The sequence below is a fragment of the Sinohyriopsis cumingii genome, chromosome 17 (genome assembly GCF_028554795.1).
Source record: "Sinohyriopsis cumingii isolate HCF-2022 chromosome 17, ASM2855479v2, whole genome shotgun sequence".
Taxonomy (NCBI): Eukaryota; Metazoa; Mollusca; class Bivalvia; order Unionida; family Unionidae; genus Sinohyriopsis; species Sinohyriopsis cumingii.
Window position 1 is genome coordinate 62,788,018 of NC_142977.1, and position 20,060 is coordinate 62,808,077.

General features: G+C 36.1%; 1 protein-coding gene across 2 annotated transcripts in view; it reads left to right on the top strand.

Annotated features, from left to right (window-relative positions):
• Window positions 1–5,694: 5,694 nt before the first annotated feature.
• Window positions 5,695–20,060, top strand: part of LOC149779089 (uncharacterized) — a 29,214-nt gene continuing 14,848 nt past the window's right edge. The window contains exons 1-5 of one of the 2 annotated variants that reach the window (XM_089939640.1): window positions 5,695–5,847; window positions 9,866–9,927; window positions 12,835–13,087; window positions 16,604–17,261; window positions 19,302–19,543. In XM_089939640.1, coding sequence (XP_089795766.1) covers window positions 16,622–17,261; window positions 19,302–19,543 — 882 coding nt within the window. In that variant the 5' untranslated portion in view covers window positions 5,695–5,847; window positions 9,866–9,927; window positions 12,835–13,087; window positions 16,604–16,621. The remainder of the gene's footprint in view (window positions 5,848–9,865; window positions 9,928–12,834; window positions 13,088–16,603; window positions 17,262–19,301; window positions 19,544–20,060) is intronic. The other variant, XM_089939641.1, reaches the window with a different exon arrangement.

Consider the following 20,060-nt stretch of genomic DNA (forward strand, 5'->3'; position numbering starts at 1 on the left):
TTTACAAGGCCTTTGGATCCCCTGTAGAACTGAACGAGGGACTCAATCTGATCTTTGTATATTCCGATGTGATGGAATACTACGTGGTGCGATACACATCGGTACCATACCATTCCTTTCCAAGTGAATTCTACCACGAACAATGACGAGGAAGGTGGAAATACCTATCACGTTCACCGTGAATTTGTACATCCTCACTATTTATCCGTCAGTAAGTCGTATTTCGACACTGTCAACATTGATATAAAAAGAGATCTGGGAAAAAATATTCCATTCTCCAAAGAAAAAGTCAAAGTGAAGCTCTTTTATCGAAAACGATTCTCTAACGAGTTTGTAAGGCATGTATCCGGTGTACCGAGTAGTCGCTCGACGGTGATGACATGGTCTAGGAGATATGTTAAAATCGGCTTTTCGTTCAGTGGCCTCCGTTTTGAAACCGATGGTGACAGGAGGATTGCACGCTTTGAAAAATGCTTCGTTGATACACGGTGAAGAATTTCTTCTAAATATCATCATCGATAAACAAGAACCAAACAGGTAAAGACATTTTGGGTCGACGAGAACTCCTATAAATGAACTGGCCACTGCCGAGTTAGGCATTCCCGCTTCCTTGACACCACAGCAAGGACATGGCAGAAAGAGAAGATGGAAGACACCCTTCCAGAGGACTTCATACCCATAGCACTGAAAAGACTAAGAAAAGAAGAACTAATCGATACTTAGACGTTTTTGATTATTAAAAAACACTCAGAGAAAAAAATGATGCACAGAGAGTCTTGCGTCTGTTCCAAGTCGGAAATGAGCCTGTTTGCCATGCCACCCACCATGATGACAATGCAAGTATCCCAATGAGTCGAATTTCATCCCGTCTCCGCTGTCAAGGACTCAGGATCAGCTCTCATGGAGTCTGAAATCAAGGGAAAGCCCGAGGATTGCATTGGTCTGAATAGCAGTTACTTGTACTTGAAAGTAAAAGTGATCGACGCATTGACGGACGGTCCCGATATAAAGGAAGAAACTAAAGTAGCCCCCGTCAAAAATTCCATGCATTCCTTGAACAATTAAGTGGATTTGGTGTTGAATAACAAACTGGTCTGTAGCATCATGGACACTTACCCTTACCGCGCGTACCTGGAAAATCTCTTGACGTACGGAACAGAAGCCAAGATCACTCACCTAGATGCTTACGTGGTATGGAAACCTGACACAGCAGGCAAGTTTGAGGACACCGATTATATTACAGACAAAGAACCCAACCACATTGTGGGATTCAACACCTGATGAAACAAAATCAAAGAACTCAACACAAATTTAGAACTGATGGAGCGTTTGCATTTAGCCATGTGGTTGCAAGAGAAGTATTTGCTGCATGGAGTGAATGTCCCTCTAAGAATGCATCATAGCAGTGCCGCTTTCCATTTGATAGCTGAGTCTGCCTATTACAAAACAGTCATTCAAGACTCTACGCACGACGTGTGGAAGTGTTACCTAATGTAGAAAACTACATCAGTCACACCTGAGCAGAACAATCGTCAAGTATCAGATACGACGCGTGGAAGTAAAACCTTTCACCATTCCCGCTGTACATCAATCGCCAATCGAAGATTATCTGTTCCAAGGACAGTTACCCAAACGTTTGATCATTGGTATCGTCAAAAATACAGCCTTCAATGGAACCTTCGAGGAAATTCCTTTTGAGTTTCAGCACTACATTGCGTCCAAGATCGAAGTCAGTCGAGATGGCAAGAGACTGCGTACCAGGCCTTTCAAACCTGACTTTAGTGACGAGAAGAAGAATTACATGAGATCGTACTTGTCCCTCTACGAAGTCACAGGACAGTTACAACCAACACCAGTCACGGTATTACGTACAAGGATTATGCAGAAGGTTACACTTTGTGGGCCTTTGATTTCACTCGAGACCCAGGCAGGGACGAGGGACATTTCCACCCTATAAAATCCAGCTAAATTCACGTAGAACTTCAGGTTGCAAAGCTATTACCCATAAACGTAAACAACACGGTGAACGTCATCCTGTATGCCGAATTTGATAATACCATAGAAATCAACAGTTTTAGAAAAGTTATTCTAGATTATTAGAAGCATTGGAAGCCTGTAATCCCTCTTTGAACAGTGGAGAATCTATGAAATGGAATGGAAGGATACCGTGGAACTCCAAGACAAAGACGAAGAGGACATACTCATAAAGTCCGGATTGCCAGAACAAGAACAACATTTAGTATCTTGTTTTGCCAAACACGTGGCAGAAACAAATTACAGAATTGATCAAGAAAGATTGATATGGATGTCAAAACGATCATCCCAGTCAAATTCAACACGATACGTGTCTGATGCTGAGTCATGAAGAAAAATTGGACTATTATCTGGACGAAGCTTGGAGTCTCATCTCGGAAGAAGCCGTGTTTCATCAGTGGTATAAAGACATGCGTGATCATTCCTCTCCTCCAATGATGGCTCTAGAGATCCATCACATCGAAGCTCTCTTGGCTCAGAGTGCGGAGACAAAGCAAAGATACGGTTACTTGTCAGAAATTTTCAAGCAAAAAGTTCGGATTGAATTGATAATGTATCCTTACCCCTGGGAAAAATGAAAAAAGATAAAAGAAAACAACACAAAAAATGGATACCTGGGAACTTTATTTCCTTTTGAACCACATTTCGTACACTGCTTCTTGAAATCCTGTCGTGTATGCTAACGATAAACTGCCTCACCGCAAACCTCAAGATCATCAAGCTTATGTCATCAACACAGACGAAGTCATCTCCCATGAACCCACTGGGTAGCCGTCTACTTTCATGAAGAAGGTTGTGTGGAGAATTTTGATTCGTATGGATTGCCACCTTTAGAAGACGATATCATCGACTTTATGAGAAGAAATGCCCAGACGATACGATTCAATAATATGTAATCACAAGGCACATATTCCATAGGATATTCGAGAATACAGGCACATCAGCACCTTCAGCGTTGGATTTTTTGGGATTACCATTGGAAGCTAATTAGAACTTTATTCTTTAGGAATGGTCATACAACGATTAATTCGTAATACTATAAGTTCTTTTTAATTTTTCACTTTGTATTCTTGGGAAATCAATTATTTGTTGAACTTTGCAAAACTGGTTGGTGTTCGCTCCTTTCTATTACTTATTTTAAGACCAGTATAATCGTAATACTTTAAATATATATATTTTAAAAAATAAAAAGTTATATCGATTTGATCAAGAGAATATTTTTGCAAATTACCTTTTATACCAAGCGGAGTACTTCATTTCCGAAACCAACACAAATAGGATCTCCCACCGTTCTTGGTCTGAACATAATATAACTTTATTTTTCTGAAGATTTTTTTAAAAGCTACTATGCGCTATGATAAAAAGGTAAATGATGATTTGATACAGACAGCATCAATATTTTTAAAATGCTCCGAGTCTGTAATAACAATATTGATTGAAACATGCTTTGTTTATTATTGTCTTAAGCCCCCTCATCATCTGTAAACATTACAATGAATCGCTAATTAGTTACAGTTTCCGATCACAATTGTATGTATGTGTGCGTGAGTGCATTAAACTACCTTGTCTACATTTTCATATTGTTTAAAGAAGATCTTTTTGCAACAACGGAAACGAGATCACTGCGGAAGATCGGATCATCTTGTATCCATACACTCTCAGGATAATGTACGCGATTTGTGATAAGAGTTAACAGCGAGTGATAGGAAGTTTCAGAGGAGACTGGTGTTCATTATGTGAAATAAACGTATAATTTGAAAAAGGTCTGGTCGATTTTTGTTGTGGTTGTTGGTGTTATGGCAAACGATTGTACAACATTCTAGAATAAAAACATATACAAACTAAAACAAAGATAGCTTCAGGTGACCACTGCAGAAAAGTTTCGAAATGTCAAAATAAAAAAACGCGGCTAAGAGATTTATATGTTAAAATGAGAAGTTATTCTCCGCCACATTTGATGATTTTTTCTGACATTGCTGAAAAGACAAATATAATTGGCGTAGAACAAGTTGTTGGTCTGGAAAAGATCTGAGCTCCAGTTTTCAACATTAGCGATTTCGTCTTATTGCAGTTACTTTAGCTAATACTACTAATACTACTACTGCCGCTACTACTACTACTACTACTACTACTACTGACATCCTCATGAAAGCTAATATTAAAATTAATATGTTATGTATTAAAAATATAACAGACAGCAATATTATGTTAATACCAAGAATACAAAAAATATTACCACAAAAAATCTGTGAAAACATAGAGAATTATTTGGTAAAAAGTCACATCTGAGGTAAACATGACTCATTGACGCAGTTTAATATAGATCATTTGTATAATCTAAGACATACAATTTTTTTTAATTCAGTTAAACGAGTGGGCCCGGGTGGTCGAGTGGTCTAAAGCGCTAGCCTTTACCGATGACTGCCAACTCACATGTGTCCGTGTGGGTTGTCAGTAGCTTCCCGTGGGATGGTGTTTCTTACAGGGGTCTTCTCGGGTTCTTCCTCCACCAGTTATAGTGACTGTCATGCGATGATAAAATGGCGTCAAACCCCAATACATTTTAAGTTTATTCACGTTACATATTGTTCCTAAGCTGCAGAGAAGCACGACCGAAAAAGGCTGCCGGAAAACAGCTTTCAATGTGTCGTATTTTTTGCCTGATTCTGTAAACAGCCAATATTTCAGTGATAATCAGTGTTCTAGCTATGATCAGCCAAGGTCACACTGTTACATATGTGCCATGAAGCGTGGCCGAAAATGGACCATCCCTCTCTCTCTCTCTCTCTCTGTTTGTCTGCGTTTTTCGGTCTAGGACACGACTCCAGATTTTTATTTTACATGATATTATCGACTTTTTATTCTAAGGTCGAAGTAAAAAGCAGTTAACGAAATTTAAATTTGTTAAACATTCGAATTCTAATGAACTTATTTTAAAAAAATGCAAAAACAAAGTAAATAAAGGCTTAATTCAAAGCAAAGAAAGATAATATTAAAACCTTTCCATCCAATTTATCCTTAATGATGCATAAGTATTAATTATCGGCGAATGCATTACCAAGGATTACTAAAGGATTAAAAGAGTATAATTGAATGATAAATCTATAAATGAACTTCTAAAAAGGCAAGAACAAGTTTAATACCATGTAAAAATAAAATAAAATGTAGTAGATTTTGTAAAAACAAAAAAAAAACAAAAAATAGACGTTGAATAGCTTTGTAGTGAAGTCGATTTGTTTAAAAGGATAGGTTTTTGGCATGGTGCGATTATTAAATGGGGCCATCTTGTAAAAAATAAAAACGGAGAGCGTTTTGGACATGGTGCGATTTTGAAATGCGGGCGATCTTGTGAAAAATGCTGGTGTATTTGACGGGGGCGATTTGCAGCGGGGCGAATTGACGTGTATTCCTCCGATCGTATGTAGTTCTACATGGAGAACTACACTCTGCACTACTTTTGTTCCCTTTTTCACAATATAGCTGCCGAAGGAATAAAAGTCACAATCAGATTTTTATCGGCCTTTTCAATAGTAAAACATACGGTATACTCGGCTGTAAGCGAATTACTAAACACAGCAAATTGATGTGCATTGCTGCAGTTAATTTTAGTTATTTCCGGATTTGACGGAAGGGGCCGAGCGATATTATATCCTAAAGTACATAGTCTGGTGTAGGTGATTTTACCTTATAAACCTGCAATGAATTGCATGAGCTATTGTACCAGACTATAGCGGCACATCCGGGAACTTCAAGAAGCAGGTTGCGTGCGTTTGAGAACAATACATTTTTCTTCATCGCTAAGTCTACTCGAAGGTAAGTAGCTTCATTTTGGAGAAGAAGTACGAAATGATGATGAAGACAAATATATTGATTAGTCACTATTGTGTTAACTGCGATGGTCCTGATAATGGTTTAAGGAAACTGTCGGTCCTTTTTGACATGCGCACGCCCACCCCGCACTCGAGTCTATTTTTTTGTATTAACAACAGGATAGGGTTTGAAGTCTTATTCTTCTTTTCAGAATTATAGATTATATGGAAATTTAATTTTTCCGGTATAATTTTAATATGCATTATTTACCAAATCTTATCCTTTTGATATCTTTTTAAATAAAGTCGCAATAAGCATTGAAACACTTGCATCGTCCACCATTTGTAATATTGGTAGGGTGAACCAATGATTTTTTTATTTGAAGATGACTTAATCAGAATTGTGATATGGAGAGAATAACGACATGAATGTTGCTTCCATACAGACGTTTACTGAAGGAACATTTAATTTACATGGCCTGTAGTTAGTCCAATGTAAGATATAGCACATGACGATTTTGTTTCAGTGCTGTCTTACTATCCAAATAGCGAGCTGTATAGCCTGTAGCTACGATGTCGTAGCCTCAACTTGAATTGTTGTGGTTGAGGCTACGAACTGATCCCATATCATGTAATGGAGCAAAAAAAAATCATCACTAAAGTCAGAAAAACAAATAGTGTAGAAATCAACTACATAAGTATAATCATGTTGTGAAAGAAATTTGGCTGACTTTGAATTTATTAAGCCCTTACACGATAAAATAAATTGGCATGGTTACTCTAACCGTATCCTGTCCGCCATGACAGATAACGCAAGACTCTCGCCGTGACCCCTTTTCTATGTAAGGCTTGCCAGGCCATATTTTGGATATTCTACGCTATATTATCAGTTAAGTGCGAATAATCGCTTCTTGGTGGAATTTCAAAGTTGCCGATAAACCGTATTTACCTTTAATGCGAAGAATTTCTGACCCAAATGGCGCCAAAGTTTTACTACGATTTGTTTACATTTCCAAATATGGCGTCAATGTCCTTATATGGCACACAAACAAACAAGGCTGAGAACGGAAGTAATCATTATTTGAAATAATATGGCAGACGATCTAAACGAAAATATCGGCTAAAAAAGGTAAACGAGATTTTACAACTATTTCTACAATGATTTTCGATACTTCCGGTATTAAATAAGAGGACTCCTCAATTTATTGGATTATATGCATGGACTATGTTTAAAGTGTTATTATTAGGCTAAAAGAGTGCCGGGTGTGAATCACACCCAGCTTGCTCCATTAACACGTATATGCTCATGTTAGTACCCTGTCAACGAGGTACGAGTAAGGGTACTAATATTAGTACTATATAGCCTGTTCCGATGTCGGTTGACATCAGAACGAGTAGTCAGTTTTAGGAATATCTCACATTTGGCAGCCTATATCAACACTGTTCCACTAATTTATGTGCAATTAATTTACTTACTGTGCTGTCTTTATCCTGGCGGAATGAGAATATGACAGTAACAAATGGACACATTTTCATGTTCCGTTGACATACATTTGAATTTGTTCTAATGCAGCGGCATTAGTCGAGGTATGCTGAAGTAGGTTCATGTGGGGGATATGTTTCTTGAATGAAATGAAATGTTGCTTACAGTTCCAATAGGCATAATATATTTTTACTCGTTTTATTAAAGAATAATATCTCAACTCGATCTCAGCTTTCATTGCTTTGCAGCCAACTGAAATATAGGCCAACAAAAATTGAAAACAGGTCCTTTTTGGGGTGAGAATTTTAATTTATTAGAGAAAAGATATACGGGTAAGTAAAGTCTGACAAAAACATAACTTTGGAGGAAAGCATCATTATTGGTTGCCAGTTGTGTGTGATATTTCTGAAAATTTGACTTTGTTATACTGTTAGTCGACATAAAAACACAGTGCCTTTATTTAGGCATTAAGACCCATCACCTCCCAGAACAAAAATGTTGGGTGATGTGTCTTACGTTGTAGTACTATGCCTGTAGTCAAACAATTAGAAAATATTTGAACTTTCATTGTTTCAAAAGTCACAACAAGGCATGAAAAGAGCAAGGATATGTTGTTCAGGACATGGAAACCTTTTAGAGCATTTTTCTCTTTTACACTATTTGTCTCCCTAAAGCAGTTGTTAGTTATTAGCAGAAAAATAGAGATTGGAATCCTCATACAAATGAGACAAACATAATTATTTTGTCTTTTGTAGTTACGGATAACAAATAAGTAAATGACAGGTACCAAGTATTTCATACAACTCTCACACACACACACACACACACACAGAGCAGACACTGGTTATAATGTTAACTGGTTATAAGAGTCAGTTGCATTATTTAATCAAGCTAAAAAGAACAGATTCAAATGGAGAAAACGTGCTATGTTTTCACTGCTTATTATAATCAGATTACCTATTATTAGAATAAAAAAACAACTGTTGAGTAATAGTTAAAACAAAGATGGCACTCATAATATTGGTTTTAAACTGTTTCTGATACATGAAGTTTACCTGTAATCACCTTGGGTTGTTCAGTCAGGAGTCTCAGTAATCACTACAAAAACTGTTAAAATCTTATGACACATCAAGCTCTGTTGAGCCTGGAGACATGGAAAACAGTTGTGATTGCAGAGACTTGTGTTTGTGTCTTAATTGTGATTATCAAAATTTCCTGACAGATTAAATATTTCTGAAACAGATAACGGGTAAAGGACGTGTGGATGCTGGCTCTTTCCTGATACTGGTACTGCAATCTGTAAAATCTGAACAGTTCATTTTTTTGATACTAAATGATTTAGCAATAGGTCTAAAAATGTGATAAGTGAATAGTCACAGGTTTACAGAAAAGTTGTCATTAATTTTAGAAAGAAGACAAGATAAACATTAGGAAAAAATGTATGACAAATGACATTGACCACATATTGTTAATATGGCTTTGAAAATATTCTCAGTATAACTGCAGGTTACAATTCCAAAAATAAGAAAAGAAAATTGATTAGAGGCTTAATTTAAAGCAAGGATGAAAATTATTGAAATTTAATAATAATAATACAATTACAATTAAAGGATTGAAAGGAATCAAAATAATTTATGCTTATTATGTTGTTTCCATGTAGCAGCAGAATGTGGGTCAGCAAAGTAAAGTTAGAGTTTTTATTCTGTACATTGAAATGACTTTACGTGCCAGTTTGTAGGAATGTAGTCAGATTCATTTTCTGTGACTTATTTTGTGGTTTTGTACATGATCATCTTTTCCGACATGTTTTGGAGAGTCTTGCAAGAGAAACATCTTCAGATTTGAAAATGCATGTTTTTTAATCCAAAATGTTCTTTAATTCCATTCAGTAATGGTCATATGTTAACCTTGAAGTGTGGGAACCATGAAATGTCATTTACTTTTTTACATTTTTGAATCCCATTCTTTAAAAAAAAATTGCCAAGTGAATTTATTATTGGGACCATTCACTGTATATAAACTGACTTTAAATGTTTTCTCATCTGTTTCACTGAATAGGTTTAAAATATCAGATATGTTTTATTTTATTTGATAGTTTTGAGAAGTTTTCGACTTCAAGTTAAGTACATACTGAGATTCAGTGATAATCCACCAATAAAAGGCATGATCATGTGATTTGAAAGTTTAAAAATGTCAAGGTCAATTAAATATTTGTTTAAATAAGCAATAAATTATCTGATTTTTTTTTTAGTTTTGTATTGATTTTATTATTTTTCTTGCCTTTTGTTTATGTTAATGCATAATATTCACATGTCAAACTTGTGTATTGAGCCAGTCCATGCTTTGCACAGACTTGGCCAATTTTGAGTGGTACTGGTCATTAACTAGTAGGTCACAAATGAAATTTTCAGGGCCTGACTTTTATGGTCATGTGTCCTGTTTTCCTCTTGAATAATATTTCTTCTTTGTATTTTGTGATTTTTTTTGTTGATAAATCATGAAAGAAAAAATGACTCATGTAACTTCTGTTTCATTTCAGTTGTTGCAGATTTTTGCAGTACCTGAATATGATGATATACTGTAGTCTGAATGGAATGACAGGTATTTATGAATTGCTAGATTGGGTATTGAGTAAAAGCTGAGATATAAGTTGGGGTTTTGTTTTATTTATTTTTTTGGGGTTATTCATAATTGCAATCACCTTGAGCATATTAGGTTCAGGTATATTTGTTCAAATGTACCATTAAAATTTGCTTTTTCTTGAATTTGACCTTGAAGTTTTAATTATAGATGCACTCGGTAAACTATCAGTTTTTTACCTCAGGTTTGATTATTTATTGCCCATGACATCTTATGTGCAGGTTTAATGGCAAGTATGCAGAAGTTGCACAAGGCTTGATTAGCTGTTTTCATTAGCACTTGTACAGAGAGTAGGGACACCATTTCTATATTTATGGTGGATTCGCCATTCCCATTTATGTACTGCAGTATATAACTCACATAAAAAAGAACATCTGTGCTGTGACCATGTGCTGCCAAGACTGTGACATTATGTAAGATTAACACCCTTTGGTTGAGTACATCATTTTGCTTGTTGATTGATATGTTAGGGTATGGTCATACTATTCACATGAGCTTGATGTTGTTTTTTTTAAACTTATGGACACAAATTACTGTCCAAAACAAGAGACAGATGTTGGGCATTTGTTTACCATAAAAAATTTTTAATTCAAAACCACTGTACCCTGGAATATATCTATCAGCCATCAGTTTTGAACATCAACCAGAAATATGAGTGGGAATGCTGTAGACTTGGCCTCATTTAATATTCTGATTAAAGGTTGAAATGTTAGAAGATCATAATATTAGAGTTATTGTTGTTAGTTTGTACATAATATAGGCAATCTGATCAATTTTTTTTAAAATAAATAACCTTTGAAAGTGTTACTATGTTACAAATAATAACAAGCAATTTTTGTAAAAACAAAACAGTGGAAGATCCCTGGCAATGTCATGTTCAGACATGTAACAAAGCTAAATGGTTTAAAACTACTTGACCCATGAATATTTATAATTTTTTAAAAAATATCAGCCACGAATAAGCTATTGCTTTTTTCAATTCTCATGTTTTACTGTAAAAATTTAGTTCTGTTTATATGGGTTTCATGTAACAATGTGGCATGGAGTGTTAAACAGTGAAAACACTTAATTTATGTTTGCTAGTAAAATGTAGCCAATAAGATGTAAGAATTTGTCTTTTTCTTCAGGCATAATATATGATGGGGCTTTAAAAAATTTGGGAGTCTGGGACACCCAACTCGGAAAAATGTTGGAGTTCTAGGGGAAAAGATACATCTTAGTCCTAAAATCAGGATTACCATAAATCATTATTTAAATATGACACTTTATATTTGTAACTAAGTTATCATGCACAAAACTAAATTTTCTACAGGTTGATTGTATGGATTCAAATTAATACTAATCCAGGATTAGTAGATTTGGATCACTAAAATCCTGGCCTTTACAAAGCCATGTTAGATCAGTAAAAAAAGATTGAGATAGTGACTATCACACTTTAAAAACTGGTTTTGTGTTGGTTGTTTCAAAAAATAAACTATGATAGCATTACCATGCTTGGTTAATTGTTGTATTAATTGAGTACAAGACTACACATGTGACAAGGTACATATTCTGTGAATGTCCATGTTGGAAATGGCCACATTATTCCATGCATAAACAATTCATATGCTGAAATAGCTTGGCACACTGGCCCAATGCACAAATGAAGAATATATAATGATTTAGGGTATCAGGCTAGTGCCAAAACTTGGCCAATCATTTTCAGACCCTATACAGTAATACTGTGGACCCCGTGACCCAGATCACACCAGTATATAACAATAGAGGTTGAAATAAAATAAGGTGACACTTATGTCTTCACTTCCTGTTCAAAACACCATTGTTTAACAAACTTTGACTGTCCTCTATACCATGGTTCCATATATCATACTGATCGATATATATCATGGTTCTCAGTATAACATGATTTGGCACATACTGCGGTCGATGGTAATGAACCCATACTACATTGCTATAACTAGGAAGAGCTGCGTCTTGAATGGTCTGCAATTAAAGTCTAAAACTCCTCAGAGACATTCTGTTATGTCATTTTGCATGAAATGAAAATGGAAATTTGCTCCTGTTCTTTGAGAGCGTAAATATGTGATTCTGGTTAAATAATTTATGTATGGACTGTTTTGTTTCTGAAGATGTGTATTCATCACCGAGGCTCCATTCTTTTATTTTTCTTTTGCATCCATAAAGAAACGTGTATTGGAGAACACTACTGGTTGATACAATTTTGATAACAGGTTGAGTCCTATGTACTGAAATTATAATTTAATGAAAAGGTCTTTCTGGTTTGCATGACACTGTTTTCCAATTGGTCTGTTATAGAAGATGAGATTATGATGAATGATCTTTCTTCCAGAGTGGATGATTGCTTAGCAGATTTCTCTGCTAATTAACTTTGTAATTAATTACATAACTTTCTGATTTGGAATTAGACTCTGATCTACAAATTTACCCCCAAAAAATGTAACTGCTGATAACACTTTCACAAATTTCTGTGCTATGAAATTTGTTTATTTAGGTAAGAAATGTTTGATAGATAGAGAACTTTGACAGGAGCTCAGTTGATGTGGCCAGCTTCTAACTTCAGATCAGCCCAGACTGGATTACATGGTGTGTCTTTGGGCATGTCATATTGCTCCAATTGCTAAAGCACTTAACCTATTTGTATTGCTTTGCTGTAAAACACAAAAACAGAACCATACCAGGCCCATTTATTGATCCCCTTGTGCTCATTTTTGGGCTTGATGCAAATAAGTATGAGTATATTTAATCTTGCACTTAATTTCATTTTGTCTTTATTTTTTTCAGCCTTGCATTACATGATAGCTGGCTAAGCCAGTGACCTTCTTGATGATATATTCTTATTTTCAACAGGTTACTGGTAACCAGCTACGAGTAACGAAGATTGATTCCCGTGACTTGGTAACTTGGCGAATCAAGTCACCGGCATCTGCATCTGCTGTAGTCCCCCATCTGCTGAACATCCTGTGACTTGATTTTGTCTAGACACGTCTCAATCAAGTCACCGGGAAAAGCTTAATTGTAAAGCTCGAACATCATTCTCCCCGTGACTTGGCGATTTGAACACCCTAGTCACTGGTTTGGGAAAGGAGTCGAGAGTCAAAAGGTATTTAATTGGATCATCAGAGCTTCATCTGAACTGAGCAGGAGCTTTTGCCTAGCTTTTCGGGAATGTTACTTTCTTTTTGCAAATATTTTAATTTACAGTATGGGCATATTGTTTCAAAATTTACAAAATGTTTGCACGCATAAAAAACTGCTTAAAAAGGTTTTTGCTAGTAGACTAAAGTTTGAATGTTGTGCTTCTCTAATAATGAACCCACAAATTGACTCGTTTTTGTTTTTTACATTTAAAATTTTTTTTGAACACTGCAACACAAACTTACTATTCTAGACTGAGTCTTAATCATTAAGATGTTAATGATAAGTTTCTGAATGAATCAGATAGCTTAATGATCAAGACTGTTTTAAGGTGCACTCATACGACGTGTTCTGACATTTGTCATGTACTCTTATATCAATGTACAAACGCCAGACATACCATCAGAAAATGCTGATTGCGCTTCAGGCATGGAGCAGTATACGCTGAAAACTAAATAGTTACAAATAAAATATTTTGCTTCATTTGGATGTATAAGATACATTTGTCTTTGTATTGCTCATGTCATAAGTAAAGTCAATATTTTCTAACGGTTCCTTTATTTAATATAAGCTATGCTGTATGGGCACAGTTATGAATGTACCATGCATTTTTGAAATGATCTTACTTGATTTGTACTACCTTGAACTAACTTTGTCACTTAGCCATTTGTAGTGTTATTAAGGAAAAATTAACTTCATGATTAAAACTCGGGTATTGTCATTGAGTATTTTGCAGCATTCACAAAAATACTGCATCATTATAAACAAAAGACATAGTTTCAAACCAGAGATTAAAATGCCCATTTTATTACATTCTTATTTAGACCCTCATGTTGGAATTGTGAAAAGTACTAGAAAGAATGTCATGGTAAATCTATATTTCACTGTAAACATCACAGTCTACTCTTGTTCATCCAACTTTTGCTTCACTTTGACCTTGTATACCAAATTGATAAAAATGTCATTGCTTGAGTGGAGCTGTATTGTTTAGTGTAAAAATGACAATTATGAGGGAGGGTACATCTTACGGATCAGGCTCTTATTTTCATCATAAGCTTTTATACCCCATTGTCACTTTTACACTACTTTATGCTGCAGGTTCTCTCCAGCCTTGTTCCCTACTGGATCATTGACAATTTTAACAATTTGCTGTGCAGGTGTGATGTTGGGTGTGGTGATGTGATCTTTTTATTTGTTGAAAATATTTTGTTTTAATCATTGTTTCCTTCAGTTATGTCTGTCTACCATTTATTTGTATGAATATTATGTCAGATTTAAATGTTATGTCTGTATAAGTGTTTACCGTGATTGTAAAGTATGTGACTTTTCTGTTTACAAATAAATCCATGTATGAATACTCAAAATCAACTGCCTAAAAAACATGTACCATACTGTCTCAGTCTCACTTGTGCATCATTTCCAACAACAGACCAGGAACTGCTGTTCTTCTAATTTTTTCTAACAAACTGCATAGTCTCGGATCTGCCAGCACATAATGCAGCAGCAGATCTGGGTCTGTGCAGTTTTCACTTGGATTCTACTTGTAATCTAGTATATACAGTTATACAGCAGTGTATAATTAGTTTTTTCTCCATCGATCTTGTTACAATGTTATGCAAATTGTTTTTCTCTTTGTTTTTTTTTTAGATTCAAAGTCACAAACTGTTCACCATTGTGCATTACTGGTAATAGTATACATACATCACACTGTTGAGTGTAAGCAGGGATGACCTAGATGTACAATTATAATGTAGTAATCCAGATAGAAATTCTTACTGATGGCATGGCAAGAGGGGCATCTTTTACAATGTGGGCATGTTTTGAAAGGAAAGGGGATCCTTTTGAATCACGGGACTTGAAGCTGATGATGTATTTTTGGAAGTCTTTTCTTTTGAAGTAAAATTATGGCAAAAACACTTTGAATGTATGGGGCATTCTGTGAAAATAAAAATATATCACTTTTTACAGACAGCATAGTTGTAAGGAGGCATATTAATGATATAAAGAGTTAGTGGGGAGGACCCTTGAAGGACCAGGAGGAGGGAAAGGGGTGAACACTGAGGGCATTAGGGGCAGGGGATGGCACCTGCTATTTCTAACTGGAACACTGTTAATGCACCAGCATATAAGGGTCTACACTGAAGTACTCTGGTATAGTCCATGATCAGCTGACACTTGTATTGAGTGATTTGGGTTTGAGCTGTTGACATTTGTGTGTATGTGTTAAGTTTTGGGTGAATATAGTATTCATTTAGGACTTTTTCTCTTGTATATCAGAGATCCACACTGATTAGGGAGTCAGATTCTAAACAGAAGGTTGCAGGTTTTAATCTTGTCTTATCAGCCATGGTTATATATGTCATGGTGCATCACAAAGCAATGCATTTTTACCCAGCTTGCCTTGGCAGGATATAACCTTCATGCGTTGATTTGCTGTTGCAAGCCGAAGGCAGAAAAAGTAAAATGTTCTTTATCATCTCGCCAGCAATAAAAAGTCACTACAGATGAAACTCAAAAGGGTGACAATTTTTTATTGGCTGGTCTTCCTGTAGGAAAGATATTACCACTAGTCACATGTGGCTTATTTGCACTGTTTCTTAAGGAATAAAAGAGGGGTTTTGATTTGTAATTATTTGCTAAACACTAGCGTCATATGATTTCAGTAAACCATGCAGCAACCAATACTCTGCATAAGCACATAATCCTTTTGCAGCGTTGAATATGTATATTGTATTGAATATAAAAATTTCAGTTTTTGCTATAATATGCTTGATTCGATTCAAATCTTACACCAGTGTCTAACCAAACCTTATGATATTATCTTTGGGTTTCAAGTTCTTAATAATTGAGTTTATGAAGTTGTAACATTTCTGCATGCAAGACAGTCTCATTCAGCTAGATTTCTGATGTGGTTTTGTGACATCACAACCTTACAAAGGTATAGTAAAATCTCTTGGCAGTGTAACTGATTAAAGGTACTTGCAGAAATGAAACTACGACTATGTCTTTTCTTAACCCTAGTTTTTAAAGACAAGTTGTGATGCTTTTGCAATAACTGAAACCAAAATAAATTAGAAAGGTTTAAAATTGTAATCGGCACAAATTTGTAAACAATATTTAATGCAGGAGTATGTTTCCATCAGACATTGAAACTGTTGGTGTGTATGCCTTTTGTGGTGTCATCTAATCGACAGAGTACTGCAGTATATCCCTTGGAATGCAAGAGAGAGTTAAAAAAATTCCCTTGGTATCAAAACTGGGGGTCAGATTAAAAAATGTGGAGGTCTCTGACCTAAATTTTGACTTTGAAATGCAGTGCAATTAACAAATTTTCATTCTGGCATTACAATCGAAACTCAAATAAAACTACACACAGGACTAGGAGATATTTATGATTGAACATGCCGATAATACATGCTAATAATGAATGAACTTTTTTGTGATATACATCATGATTTTCTGAATTTATGCCATTCTCCAGGCACAATATTCTGCCAAGATGATAAGAGGAGGTGCTACCCGTGGTGGAGGATGGGGAGGTGGCATGACGTCCCAGAAACGGCCCTTTTCTGGGGACAATCAGATGCAGGGATCCTACCCCAAAAAGCCAGCAACAAACGCTGCATATGTCGGCATGGAGAATACAGTTTCCCAGTTGGATATGTATGGAACTGGAGGAAACCAATATACTAGTTATGGCGGAGATGTGCAGATGGCAGATTATGACACTTCTGGTGGCTATTCCAGCATGGGAGCCAGTAACTATGGTGACAAAAGTGTAGGCTATGGCAATACAGGGACTGGAAATATTGGAAACAGTATGGGTGATACTAGTGGCTATGGTAACAATGTAGGAGATGGTGGCTTTGCAGGTAGTTATGGTAATGGCAGCTATAGTAATGTGAACTACAAAAGCTTTGACATGCAGCAAGAAGCCAGTCCAGATTTCACTGATGACAACATTATCTATGAGCAGGCTTATAGCCAAAATAATCGAGGTCGAGGGGGGAGAGGGGGTCGTGGAGGTAACAGGGGTCGTGGAAATCGGGGCAGAGGTGCCACCTGGGGTCAAGGAACATCTGTAACATCAGGACAGGAGCCAATACAGGGACAAGGCCAGTGGACTCCAAGGGGCAGAGGTAAGATACCCCAAATATTACAGTTGTACAGTACTAGTACTGAAATAATATGGAAATTTTGAGGTCAGAACTACAAACTGTATCTGAGAGCCCAATTAATATGGGACAAATTGTTGGTCAGTGCTGTATTTTATCTAGGTGGGGGATGGCTGAACCAATTCAAACAGTGACATTTATATATTATTTTCCTGTCTGGACATGCTCCTCTTTCATGCCTAGCTTTTGTTAGGATAGTTCAGGACAAATAAATTTCAGTCTTTGATTGTGGAGGGAATCTTGTGGGCATGAAGTATGTCCACTTTGAAGGAAGAGGGATATTGGTTATGATAAAGATCTATCAGACTTGCTAGTCAAATTTGACTGCAATAGGCCAAAATCCCTTCTGTTTCCAAAATTGGACCTCTCATGTGTTTTGACATGGTTCAGTTCATTTTAGTTTGAGCCTATTGCCAAAACCTCAGTGAAGCTATTATCTTATGTTTTCTGACATCCTTAGCCTTAACTTACAGTGTGAGCAAGTTACATGCCCTTTAATGGAACCAAACTATTTCTTTTTCCCAATCATCATGGCTGAAGTGAGTTATACATTCGTTGTACTCTGAAATTTAAAATGTTGTCTCATGAAGATTTCAGATCATGAATAAGACCGATCTCAGTATGCCTTGCTTTGGAATGTAACATTTTAATCCAAAACATAAATAGAAGCTGTTGGCGGGTTTGCAGTCAACCATCAGGAGTTTTTATCATGGTGATTTCGCTTTGCTGCTTAGACGGCCACCACCACCAGACCAAGTTGATATTTGAAGTTTAGTGCTTTACTGGATTTGCTTATAAATTGTGTCACTAAGAGGAGTTCAATAATTTCTTATTTGCTGAGTGTAATTGTCATGTATCATATTGGTTGTTCTTCTGTCCAGTTAAAAGAGCAGGCTATCCTTCATATAGGGAATCTGGCCTATTACACATTCTCTTAACACTAATATGATTACGGGAATGTATTCAAAAAATTTAGTAAGTTATGATTCTCCAAGAATACTTGTCTCGTGACATTTCTATAAATCCCTCCTAACCTCCCCATCAGTGCAACATTCCAAGTTGATGTACCAGCTTAAACCAGTAGGAAGTAATGGCTAAGAGTTTCTTCCCTTTGCCTATATGGTTTATATACAATTTGTCTCTCTTTGGGATGGCTAGATTCAGGAGGTAATGATTTTGTTTTCCTAACATTAATGTGATCGGGTGAGCATTTATGGATCAACCGAATTTACTAACAAAATGGCTTTTTCCAGCCTCTCTTTCTCTCTAGTTACCAGTTTTGTTCATGCCTGTTGTTACTATCTTGTTAGATTTAAACTTTAAGTAAAACTTTTAGATTCTGGATCGAAGAGTTTCTTTACATTATTTTTTAAAGGAGATATTTTAGGTTCGGGATTTAACAAATGTACACTTGTACTGGGCATGAAAATATCTTTTAAAATATATATGCAACTAGTTCTGGCTTATTATTACCCCATGAATTTGTCTTTAGCTTCCACTCTGCATGGTCCTATCTTGTACAGGGTAACATTTCCAAATAAAGAGGTAGGCCCATCGTGGAATCATATGTTATTTAATGAAAAATCTAGAATGTTATTGTTAGCATAAATCCGTTTCATTTAAGCATTCAGTATAAGTAGATACTCTTGGTATCTAGCACTATGCGATTACTTACTCCAGGCTGAAAATTAGCAGCAGTCTGCTTGTCTGATGCTGGAAAATATCCGATTGGACTAGTAGTATTCATATTTTCATTAGGCGTGCCTCAGATGCAGAAGGTCGCGGGTTCGAACCACAGTCGAGTCATACCAAAGAGTTAAAAATCCAAATCACACACACATACAAAAGTTTGATTTTTTAAAAATTGAGTAGTGTAATATTATGTGCTGTCGTTTTGAGATTTGGTGGGACTGACCGGGAGATCATTGGGATAAGTGTTTTTTTTTTAACTTTGCTTTATCTTAAAACCTCCAGTCCAAATTGCAAGATGTCTTTTCATTTTAGGAAACTTTGTATCCAGAGGTGGAGGCAGGGGTGGTGGGAGAGGGGATGACTTCCAGAAGAGAGGAGGCAAAAGAGGGCGTGGTGGATTTGGTGTAGATGACAACACAGGCTTTATTGCTGGTGGTGTGCTTGGTTCTTCGGATTATGCTGGTGCCAATAGTCGAGGAGGGAAGGTCCCACCTGTCCATACTCTTTCCAAGATCAGAGATGTTGATTTGTCACAAATGTCTGTGGCAGAAAAGGTAATACTGTTTTGGAGCAGTAAGTTGTATTTGTTTTGTCTTAATCACATTATTTGTATCATTCGACAGCCATATGTTTTACTTTTGTGGTACCAGTTTTATTATTTATCACAATGTACAATCAGCACAATAACTATTAGCAAAATATATAGTTTGGTCTTGTCATGTAGATTTGAGATAACACCTCCACCTATGTGACTCCATTTCCAATTCAGTGCAGCACTGATAGACAGTAGAATGTTTGCTGTAATTAGCTGTAACCATGGCATTATTAAATTTAAATTGATACATGTATTTGTCATACATAACAGACATGATTTTTCTCTGTTTTAAAGTGGAATTCTGCTTTTCTCCTGACTTGAATCCGATTTTTCTTGATATAGTCAGTTTTATTTTTTATAATGTCCGTTCTGGTTTTTAAACTGTCTGTTCGGTCCCATTCCGCAACAACCCTTGTAACATATTCGCTGCATATATTAGTTAGCCCACTACTCTTGTAAAGAGTATTCTGATTGGT